This window comes from Humulus lupulus, chromosome 5 (assembly GCF_963169125.1).
Source record: "Humulus lupulus chromosome 5, drHumLupu1.1, whole genome shotgun sequence".
Classification (NCBI taxonomy): Eukaryota; Viridiplantae; Streptophyta; class Magnoliopsida; order Rosales; family Cannabaceae; genus Humulus; species Humulus lupulus.
The window spans coordinates 137,454,811-137,466,630 of NC_084797.1; the positions used below are offsets into that span (position 1 = coordinate 137,454,811).

An 11,820-nucleotide genomic window follows, 5' to 3' on the forward strand; every position below is an offset into this window, starting at 1 on the left:
GCCCCACCCTCAAGAGTCGCGGCTAGCCTCAAAACAGAGGCTATCACACCCCTGCAACACACACGGGCCGCGGCGCGCATGAACTCCTCGGCCACACTCGGTCGCGCGCGCACACGGGCCGCGACGCACCCCTCCTAGGGCCGCGGCCCTTACCTCCAAACCCAGAATTTTCCATCTTCTTCCGTGCATTTTCCTTAAGCCAACTCACTCAAAGCTTATCTAACAAGTCTAGATAATTAACACACACATTCCAGCTCAATATTAACATCAAAACCCCATTAAAATCTGCTCCAAAACTCAACTAAAACACTTATGACAGATCAAATTTAATCAACATGCAAACTCTAACAACCAGCAGCAAATCTAAGCATAATCTTATAATTAAAGCTTACCCCTTGCTGAACTAAATCTCTGAAGTTGATCCTTAATCCACAAGCTCCTAGCTCCAAGATTTCCCAGCTGAATTCCTCTAACTTCTAGCTGTTTTCTCCAAGTTCTCCTTAAGCCTCCAAAGAGAAGATAAGAGTGGTGAGAAGCTATCCTTAGCTGAAAGGAGGAGTATGGGTCGGTTTCCCAAGGTTTCTAAGCGATTCTTCCTTTTTGTTTTACTTAACTTAAGTCTAAAGGGTTACCTCAAGGCTCGGGGTACCAAAACGTCCCCGATGGCAAAATGGTAAATTTCCTCAATATTCCCTCCTAGACATTCTATCCTCAAATATATCTCCAAATATTTATTTTCATATCCCGATAATTCCATAGCACACCTAGTACCCAAATTACCCCTCGACTCGCCCTGAGTCCGAATCTCAACCCTGTTGTGACTTTCCGACTAATCGCTCCCCGGGACTATCTCGAATCGTGCTGCACAGACATACCACATATATATTGCATTTATCACATTTATACCCCTAATATCCAGACGGGGCCCACATGCTCATTTAACTCAACTAAACATACATCATTATCATATATACACATAAATCCACATATTAGCATATTAATCCATTTATTGCCCTTCAGGCACACTAATCAAGGCCCTAAGCCCAATTAGCAAATTCGGATCGTGACAAAAAACAAAAGGATGAACACAAAATAATTTTATCTTTTGGCTTTATTATTTTTAGGAAAAATAGCGGCAAAAGTACCCAATGTTTCACAAAACTTATGATTTAGTACACAATTTTTTTTGTGGGAAAAGTACCCAATGTACTTCTGATTGTCTTCATCGATACCTACCCTAACAATTTTGTTAAAATTTGATTTTTGGGACACGTGGCACGATATAATTAGTGCAATTCATAATATATTTAAAATTTAAATTAAATTAAATTTAAAATAGAAAAATATATTTTTTTTAAAAATTAAATATTAAAATTATATATAATATCCGACCATCAGATTGCAGGAAGATTGAGAATGCTCAGTGGGTTATGAAGGAAGCCAAGGTTAATAAGGATGAAACAGCCCAGAGTTCTGATGGTCCCAAGGCTGTAGAACTGGAAGGTACTGAGATTAATGAAGATACTGATGTGGTTGTAGATCAGATTAATTCAGAAGAAAACAAGAAGCAGAATGATCTGGGTGTTTCTTTACCAGATAAGGAGGTTTCAGCTGGGTTTAGGGACATTGATCAGTCAAGCCAACCTTGGCACACTCCGAAAAAGGTTGCTGCTCCTTCAAAGGAGGGACAAGTATCTGTTACAAAAGCCAAGGTCATTGGGCAGAAGAATAAGAGTTTGAACAAATTTGTTGTGCTCCAAGAGGACCGATTGAGTGGTAAGGATGAGAATTCTCTATCAATTCCCTCAAATGGATAGTAGTAATATTATGAGTTGGAATGTTAGAGGGCTTAATGGAGTCAATAAACATAGCCCTGTTAGTGATCTTTGTAAGAGGTACAAAATAGGAGTAGGTGGTCTTTTAGAGACCAAGTTGAAGGGCAGCAAAATTAGTAGATTTGTAGATCTTCATTTTCCGAATTGGGATTACTATACTAGTCCAGAAATTGAAGGGCGTCTTTTGATTGTTTGGAGGAAGTCATTTGTGAAGGTAACTATCTTAGAGGAATCAAACCAGTTTATTCATTGTCTGGTTAAATTGACTGGCGTGTAGTACAGATTTGGAGTCACTTTTGTCTATGGAATGAATTCTATAGAAGGAAGGAGAAGCCTTTGGGACGGGCTAAGAAGGCCATTTCTTAAGGACACAACTTGGATTTATCTAGGGGACTTCAATGCCCCTTTTACAGGCAAGGATAGATTGGGTGGGAAGCCAATTTCTGGCTTGGAGTTTGCTGATCCTAATCGGTGGCTTGCTGATGCTTATCTAGAACCGTTAAAAAGTGTTGGGTCTTACTTTACTTGGACCAATAATCAGCATGGTGCAACAAGAATCTATACAAAAATTGATCATGTTCTTATAAATGAGAAATGGGTGGACTTATTTCCTCAAGCAACTGCTATGTTCAGCTGGGAAGCAATTTCTGATCATTGCTCCTGCCTTGTCAAACTTCAGGTTCATGAGAAGCTGGGAGTTAGGATATTTCGGTTCTACGATTATTGGATAGAGCATCAAGAATTTCATACTCAGGTTCTTAGAAGTTGGAATCAGCCAATTAATGCAACAGGAATTCGGGCCATTTACCTTAAAATGCTGAGACTGAAACATTGTCTGAAAGCATTTAATACAGATAAAATAGGTGACCTGAAGGCTAACTTCTATAAAGCTAAAGAGACCTTTCAAGCAGCTCGTTTACAAGCTCAAACTTTCCCTCACATGTTGGATTTTCAAGAAGTTGAAAAGGAGGCAGCTGAGGCTTATTCTGCCCAGGAAAAACTTTATCAGAGCTTCTTAATTCAGAGGAGTAAGATTACTTGGCTGAGACAGGGAGATCTAAATACTTCTTTTTATTATGCTTTTTTTAAAGAAGCGTAAAGCAGATAATGGTATTGTCTCTTTCCTTACTGAAGATGGCACAGTGGTGGATAATTTCTCAGATGTATTTTCTCATTTTGTGGGGCATTTTAGAGACTTTTTGGGTAGCTCTAGTTCGGCTTTAGGGAGCATTAACAATCAGATAGTAGAGATGGGACCTCAACTGTCAGTTACGCAGCAAATGAAACTTCTTAAACCTTTCTCTAGGAAGGAGATTAGGGAGTCTCTCTTCAGTATTCCTATAACCAAGTCTCCGGGCCCGGATGGGTTTGGTTCTGGATTTTATAAAGCAGTTTGGAATGACATTGGGGATAAGGTGTGTGGAGCTATTACCCACTGTTTTGAATCTGGTATCTTCCCTTCTGAGCTCCATGAAACAACCTTATCTCTGATTCCTAAGGTTGCTAATCCTTCAAGGGCTATTGACTAGAGACCTATAGCTTGTTGTTCAACTTTATATAAGTGTATGGCTAAGCTGATTTGTAAGAGATTGGGCGATATTCTCCCTGATATTATTCAGCCTAATCAGGGAGCTTTTGTCAAGGGTCGGTCTATTGCTCACAATATCATGATATTCCAAGATCTCATTAAAAACTATGGGAGAGCCACTACCTCTTCGAGAAGTGCCATCAAAATAAACCTCAGAAAGGCCTATGACACGGTTGATTGGGTCTTTCTTGAGAACCTGTTGAAAGCCTTGAAATTTCCCATGAAATTTATTGGTTGGATCATGGCCTGTGTTAGGAATACTTCTTACTTTCTTTTGATGAATGGTAGAATTCAGGGTAAATTTAAAGGAGGGAAAGGGCTGAGACAAGGAGACCCCATGTCACCTTTGTTGTTTGTCATTATTATGGAATATTTGACTCGGAGTCTGCAACTAGCTGCTCAAAATTCACCATTTCGGTATCATCCTATGTGTAAAGGCCTCAAACTCATTAATCTTTGTTTTGCGGATGATTTATTGCTATTTTGTAAAGGTTCTCTTGCTGCTAAAAGAGTTGTAAAAGGGGTTCTAGATAGCTTTGCTACAGCCACAGGTCTTGCTATTAATTCTGATAAATCACTGGTATTTTTTGGTGGAGTCTCTAACACAGATAGAACTAACATTGCTCATGAGCTGAATTTGACAGAAGGTTTATTTCCCCTTACTTATCTAGGGGTCCCTATGAGGCCAACAAAATGGAAGCATGAAGACTATGAGATTATTCTTCAGAAATTTCGCTTGAAAATTCAGAATTGGGCGAGTAGACACTTGTCTTTTGCTGGCCGGATTCAACTCATAAATTCAGTGTTACTTGGGCTTCGAAACTATTGGATGTCTATCTTTATCTTGCCTCAAAGCATAGTTAAGGAAATTGAGAGGATTTGTAGGGGCTTCCTGTGGGGTTCAGCTGGGCAGAGAAGTAAACTTCACGTTCCCTCTTGGCAGAAGGTCTGTCTTCCTAAAGCCTATGGAGGTTTGGGATTCCGAGATGGAGCTAAGTGGAACCGGGCTGTGTTAGCTAAATATGTTTGGGCCTTATCTGCGAAACCTGATCTGCTTTGGGTTAAATGGATCTATTCCATTTATCTGAAAGGTGTTAACTTCTATAATTATGTCTTAATAGCAGATTGTAGTTGGTATTGGCGAAAGCTATGTCGTCTCCGGAATCATTTTAGAGCTGCTGATATTACCTCTGCTGGTGTGCAAGGGAGATTTAAATCTGTTAAATTGTACAACAGTCTCTTAGTCCAGCAAAAGGATGAGTTCTATAGAACTATTTGGAGCAGAATCATACTTCCAAATCACAGATTTATGCTCTGGCAAGTTGTAAATTCTCACCTGTTAACTAGGGATAACCTCAGTAGGATGCAAGTTCAGCTAGCCTCTGAGTTGTGCCCTGTCTGTGACAGATTTAAAGAAAACCACTCTCATCTTTTCTTTGAGTGTAGCTTCTCTTCTCAACTGGTTAAATGCATATTTGATTGGTTGGGGTTTGATGCTTGGCCTCTAGATTATCATAGCTGGTTGGTGTGGTTGGCAAGGACCCGAAAAGGAGTTACAGCTGAGATTGTTAATCTTGTCTGCTGTCACTTATAGCATTTGGAAAAACAGGAATTCATGTTTCTATGAAGGCTATTCTTCCTCTGTTCTGAAGCTCACCCAGATATTAAGTATACTACTAAATATAGGCTAAATATATTATCCAAAAGTTTTGCTTCAGTAAAAGATCAACTTCAGTAAAAGATCAACTGTACATTCGGCATATTCAATGTAGATAATAGTTTTCTGTTCTGATGTAGTTATTTGGTTCCTGTAGCGGGTGGAGTCTTTGACTCTCGTTTGTCTAATCAGTTGTATTGTGCTTTTGTTCAATGAAGTAATTTTCCTTCTTCATAAAAAAAAAAATTATATATAATATTAAAACTAAAATCTTCTCTCTCCTGCCAACCCTTTCTCCCGACCTCTCCTTCTCTCTCGTGCCGCCTCTGCTTTTTCCCCACTGCCAGCCATGGCAGCCTTGATGTGCTAGACCTCCCGGCTACACACGCACCACCACCGTGCACCCCTCAACATCGTGAACTCCATCCCAAAGTCTGAGCAGGCACGCTCTCGTCTTCGATCTCAAGAATCCCTGAAATACCCCTCTGTAGATCCCCAAATCGTCTTCCTTCTCCCCCATCAGATGCTCGCACGAGTCGCTCACAAACAGCAAATCGCTCCGGCACTCCTTCACCAAGAAGCTCCGTTCCGAAGTCTTCGAGAACCGGGATGCCTCCTTCACTAGGGACGATTTGCTCACTCGGAATTGCCGAGTTGACTCGCACCCGCAGTAGAAGAACATGAACTTCGCAAGTGTGTGCCAACCATCGCCCATACGCGCAGCTGGCGCACCATTCGCTAATGTCGCTACCATACGCGGAGCGCGATACACACACAGATCCCGCCATATATATTGCTCCACCAATGCTCTGAGTTTCTAATTCACCGACGTGGCTGAGAAGATCATTTGAATATCTCAGTTAATCGAGTCGAAAACTAGCACGAGTATTCGCTCGCTGAGTATCCCCGAGTCACTCGATGAGTCCGAACCCTGACTCAGGGAGTTCGGTCTCAACCTTTGGCTTGCACTCATTGATGGTTTTCGTGGTGGTATAAGGAGAGTGTTTGATAACACCTCGTCTCGGGAAGAAGAAGAGTAAATGAGATTATAAAATTGTGTCCATAAATGAGACCACAGCGATTGACATGTTGCGTTTGATGTAATATCTGCCTAAAAGATGTAAAGGAGCAAGTACGTGTCAGTGTTTAATTTTAAAAATTATTTTTAAATGGCCCATAAGGATCTGACACGTGGGTCAGGTTCAGCTTTTAACGGGCCTAATTGGCTTGGAACAGAAGTGGACATTGAGTATTTTTTCAAAAAAAAAGAAAAAAGATTGGATACTAAATCACAAATTTTGTAAGACATTGGGTACTTTCACTGCTATTTCCTATTATTTTTATACCATAAATAATGTAAAGAAAAGAAAATGACATCCTTATCCTTTCCCACATGACTGGTCGCTTAGGGCTATTCTAGTCCAAAAAATATTTTCCTAATTACACTTAAAATCACCTAGTTAACATAATCACCCAACTAATTACCCAAAAGGTAATTTTTTTCTTATCTCACTAATTTGATTTCTTAACTTAGGGTAATTAAATTAAATAGGTCTTCCTATTTTATTTAAATAGTCACACTGTAATATTTGTAACTCAAAATTATTTAATTAGTCAAAATCTCAATTTTAGCTAAAATGTGCATTTCTCACAAAAATGCATTTCTAGATAATTTTCTCACATTAAAGTCAAATTTTTTGACCTTAATATAAATTAATCCAATAATTTAATGTCTAATATTATTTTTCCATAATTATGCTTCTCCAATAACAATTATCCGAAATGCTGGAAGGATAACTTATTTAAACCCGAAGATCTAGATTTCACGAGATATTACAAAATATTCCAAGAAATATATATAACTAATATTTGAATGTATTTTTCCAGTGTTGTTTGAATTTGTAATCAGTTGTAAGGATCTCACACATGTGTAGAGCCTATATTATTTTGTAGGGCTCATAGCCTATTAAGAGACTCTATGAATAGGGATCTCTCACAGTAATTATGGACACAAGTTAAATGCACACTATACGTACAAAATCACTATCAAATTATATTCTCTCTCAGGCTTAAGAAACTATGTTGAATCTGGTTCTTCTTAATCTTGGGTCTAAGACCTTCTTGATTAATATTAGTTCAAGTAGATGTATGTCATTAACAACTTTTGGGGCCGAACCACTCTAAATTCCTTGTGTTGTTTATTTGATTTTAGTTCATTAAATTATTTTATGTCGTTTATATTGACTCAGTGTCACTGACCAAAATGTTGGTCAACATGTAGCAACCAACACTAACCATCCTTGGATGGGACTCACGACTGTGTTAGTGTTGAAACTATTCACTCAATTACTTGTTCTTACCCATGGAAATCTTGCTCTTGATGTATACAAGTTTGGAGTTGGGTTGCCATCAATGATGAATATATTTTTCTAGGAGTTTGAGTCGCATCCCAGTTGAAGTGGAAATTACTAACCTCATCGCAAATTTTTTTGTAAATGAATCCACTAAGTTCTCACTTGTCTTAACATATGAGATTGATATGATTCCCCATTGAATCAATTGTCTCACATACTCATGTCTTAGACTTATATGTCTTGACTTTTCATTATATATATATATGTGTTGACGCGGTTCTTCGCCAACAGATAATTAAGAGAAGAAGAGAAAGGGATTAGTACTGAAAATAGAACCGTCACAGATATGAAATCTTAGAGAATGAACTAGGTGACTCCAGACACGTTTTTTAAGTGGTTCAAAAGTTAAAATCATTCTACTCCACTAGTCAATATTATTCATATATTCTGGGTATTTGGTTTACAAAGTATATGGCTCTTCAGAGACTATTTTTCCCATCCCCTATCAACTCCCAGGGTCCCCATATTTATAGGAGAAGGCACCTGAAAGTTGGTAGGGAGGTCATCCCGTGACCTTACCATTTGTCATATCAACTCTGTGACAATTATGATTAATTCCTAAACCTGACACATAAGTGTGGTCTAATCAATATGTAAGGAGATAATGGGCCGCACGGCCCAACCCAGTCGTGGGTGTCTGAATGCGCACGTTCCTGCTGCGTGTCCGAGAAGTCAGGGGGATATCAGACACGTGATGTCAGATATATGCACGTTTATCTTGCGTGTATTGACTTTACAAAGGGTCAGAGATCCATGGCCAGCTCGTACAACGAGCTGCTTCCTTGAACCGACCTTCAGCCTTCAGGTCTTCTGATGCCTTCCTCCGGTCTTGGGGGCCCTTGGCGAGCCTTTGAGGATCCGTCACGAGCTAAGAAGGTACGACCTGGAAACAGGATCTCCGGCCTGGGGGAGGCCTCCGACTAAACCATGATTAGTCCGAGACTCGACCTGCTAATAAGCCCGTGGGAAAACCAGGGCGTACACCTACCCCCCAAGCCCCTGCTCGTGGTATATGACGTCATATATAGGAGACCATAGTAGGGGCTTTTAGACTTCCCCACAACCCTTCACATTCCATTCTTTGTGCAGGCGTCTGATACGTGGAACGTCGTGGGTGGTGACGGTACGCTTTACGAGAACTGCATTTAATGGCCTAGCCTATTGTCCAGCCGTCGTTTCATATTTCGAGTGGAAGGCCTCGGATCCCTCACTAGGGCCATCCAAGAGCCTTCTTCACGTGATCCTTCCCTTATATAAAAAGGGAGTGGCCACCCTACGCACGGGCCACCCCTTCATTCCAAAATTTCCCAAATCTCTCTCTCCTTCTTCCTTCTCTGACTTTCAGAAGAACGAAACCCTTGACTCTACTGCCACCATTTTCCTTGTTCAAGAAGCTTAGGCGCACGAGTTTCTCCAAAGCTTTGGAAGCTACTGCACCGACGAGGCCCCTACCAACGCAACACTCTCGCTTACCATCCAGCCATATACTGTAAGTTTTCTGACCCTGTTCATTTTGAAAACATGCCACTGTAGCTTAGGTAAAAAAATTTACTGTAGCCGCATGCAAGGGTTTTCTGGGTTGCGTGGGTAGGAGGGCGACAACCCCTTTTAGGCTAGGGCACACTTGTTGTAGGAAATCGCCTTAGAGTATGGGTTTCAAGATGCTTCTTCAGGAACAATTTCTGGTTAGGATCTTTAGGAACTTTGGGTGCAAAACCGGGTAGCTTAGGGGACATGCCTCATAAGCGGTTTTGCAACGTTCTGCCTGTTGAAACTTCCCCCCCAAGGAAAATTTTTACTCTGAATCCCCTGACACACGAATTCCGAGTAATCTGGGATCTGTTGGGAGCATACGCACGTGTTCATTGAACCGCGTGGTTCCACTCTCCACGGGCTGGGCTTACCTCAGCTCGTGTAAATAATAATTGCTTTGTCCTTCTGCTTGGGTCGCCTTTTCTAAAGTGTTTTCTTTTGTTCGATAGGTGACCAGATGGCTCCAAAAAGGAATCTGCCTCAGAAGAACGTGGGAAGCTCGGTCTCCCAGCAAGAGAAAGGAAAGGCAGTGATGTCAAGCTCGCCGATCCCCCACTTCGGGCCGGCCGTGGAGAAGCAGGTCGAGATGGCCCCCGACGCATTCTTTGAGGCGGAGAGAATCGTCTCAAAGGTAACCGACCAGGCGAAGATCAACAAACTCTTCCTCACCCACAACATTCCACTGGGGAGAGCCTCCGTGATTGCCCGATCTGCTACGGAAGGCGAGCGGAGCTGCACGCCACTCGACGAATCGTTCGCGGCCTGGAGCGGCGAACACTTCAAGGCAGGGGCCTTCCTTCCTCTGGATCAGTACTTCGCTGACTTCCTGAATTATGTGGGGTTGGCCCCATTTCAGTTCCCCCCCAACTCCTACCTTCTACTGGCGGGCTTGAGGTATTTATTCAAGAAGCAGGAGTGAGAGGTCCCCACTCCTGCGGATATTCTATATTTCTTATGCCTCAAAGCCAGCCCGGACCAGCGGGGGCGAGGTGACGGGTTCTACTACTTAACCCATTTTCCCAATACAGCGGCGGTCATCGAGCTTCCAAGCCATCCAAATGACTTCAAGGACCAGTTCTTCATGTCAACTGGGTTCCGGAATTGCGAGCACCATTATTTTAATCGCCCTCGTAAGTGATCCTTGACCTTAGCTCGCCTTTTGAGTGTTTTTTTTTATTTTAGCTCCTCCCGTATTCCACCCTGACTTCAGCCAATCTTGCAGCCATCTACGCAAGGACCGAAAAGTCTGCGACCCTCGGGGGCCAGTATGACACATTGGCGGGCCTGCCCCCCAGCGAAAAGGACTACCGCGTGCTCGTGACGGATGAGACGATGGTGTTCTGCAAATTGATCTTCCCAAACCATACTCTAAACCTGAAGAGGCCTCGGGGGTCGCCCCTCGCCCGCGACAACAGGCCTATCACCGTGGAGGAGGTCGCGGCAGAGGAAGATGAGGAGGACGAGGTGGCTGAAGTTCCACTCATGAGGAATAGAAAGAGGACCTTGGAGGTCGCTCAAGGGATGGACGAGGAGAGGATCCAAACCGGAGCAGCCGCGGGTCCTTCCGGCCAAGGTAACCCTTATTTGTTTAAGAATGCAGATAAGGCCACCGCAGACCCCCGGCTGGTTAGATTCAATCCTAGACAGATCGTCCAGCGTCACGGGAGGAACCCGGACCTGAATACACTCTTGCTCCATTGTGTTGACCGACTCGTGCTGGATCATCAAGAGAGCCGGCCTAGGGGTACCGTAGTAGTAGATAACACCCTAGCTTTTAGGTCGATCCTCTTTGAGGAGTATGGGACCAACTTACGCACATGGCCAGCACTTCAGAGGGGTGTCTATGCTCCGAGGCTTAGACAGTATGTAGAAGAGTCCAGTCCCGAGTCAGAACCGGATCTAGAACCCGCGCCAGTTCGTGAGATAATTGTCCTAGGCTCTTCCAGCTTGGGGGGTAGGGCTCCCTTAATATTCGTATACTTTTTTCTTTTAACCTCTGCATGATTGCTAACTTGTAATATCCATGTCTTTGTTTTTGGCAGAAGAGATGTCTCAGCCCTGGGGTAATCTGCGGGGTATAGTCTTCGGCGGGAATCCACCAGCAGGGCCAAAGTTGAAAAGGCTCCGAGAGTCTAAGAGCGCGGCCGGGGCCTCCACCAAATCCCCGGCTAAGGAGAAGGAAAAAACCCCGCCATCCCAGGTCGGGGGGGCAATCCTTCCTGCTGCCGGAGCAGGACACATACCCCCGCCGCCCCAGCGATCTCCATTAGCCACCCAGGACGTGGTACTGGAGGTCAGGACTCCGGGCGTGGCAGCCCCGGACGTACGCATCCCGGTCGACCCCCAGGATCTGAAAAAGATCCCAGAAGCATTCCGGGGGACGGTGTATGAGTCGGCGAGCTATGCCGTCGGCCGTTTCTACAAGCTCAAAGAGAGGGATCTCCGGGCTATTGAAACAACGAGCCCGATCCGAGTCATAGAGTCTTCGATGGACATGACCCTAACAAGAATCTGCCCCACTTCTTTTAAAGCTTTAACACTTACACAATGCCTTGTTTTTCCACTTAGCCAACTTATCCTTCCTTTCTTGCAGGGCATTGCTGCCGTACATCGAGGTATCGCCAGGACCAAGGCTCAGCTCGAGGAGATGGAGGCTGAGCGCCAGGCCGCCCTTTAGGAAGCTCAGGCGGCGAAAGATGCGCTGGCGACCTCGAAGGCCGAGCTAGAGAGGAGCCGCTCAAGGAACCGAGAACTTGAAACCTCCCTTGCCACTTCGCGAACAGATCTTGAGGC

The 11,820-nt window shown here is 43.4% G+C and overlaps 1 protein-coding gene and 1 pseudogene across 1 annotated transcript; one reads left to right on the top strand and one right to left on the bottom strand.

Moving 5' to 3' along the window:
- The first annotated feature begins 1,827 nt into the window (after nt 1-1,827).
- LOC133779519 (uncharacterized) lies at nt 1,828-3,364 on the top strand. Its single transcript, XM_062219473.1, has 3 exons — nt 1,828-2,049; nt 2,113-2,863; nt 2,970-3,364. The coding sequence occupies exons 1-3, from the start codon at nt 1,828-1,830 to the stop codon at nt 3,362-3,364; spliced, it is 1,368 nt and encodes a 455-aa protein (XP_062075457.1).
- Nucleotides 3,365-5,146: 1,782 nt separating this feature from the next.
- On the bottom strand, nt 5,147-6,267 carry LOC133780633 (EID1-like F-box protein 3; annotated as a pseudogene).
- Between the last annotated feature and the right edge of the window lie 5,553 nt (nt 6,268-11,820).

Coding starts and splice junctions, on each gene's coding strand:
- LOC133779519 (XM_062219473.1), top strand. CDS start 1,828: ATGAGTTGGAATGTTAGAGGGCTTAATGGAGTCAATAAACATAGCCCT. Junction 2,050..2,112: donor GGAGGAAGTCATTTGTGAAG/GTAACTATCTTA, acceptor ACTGGCGTGTAG/TACAGATTTGGAGTCACTTT. Junction 2,864..2,969: donor GAGCTTCTTAATTCAGAGGA/GTAAGATTACTT, acceptor TCCTTACTGAAG/ATGGCACAGTGGTGGATAAT.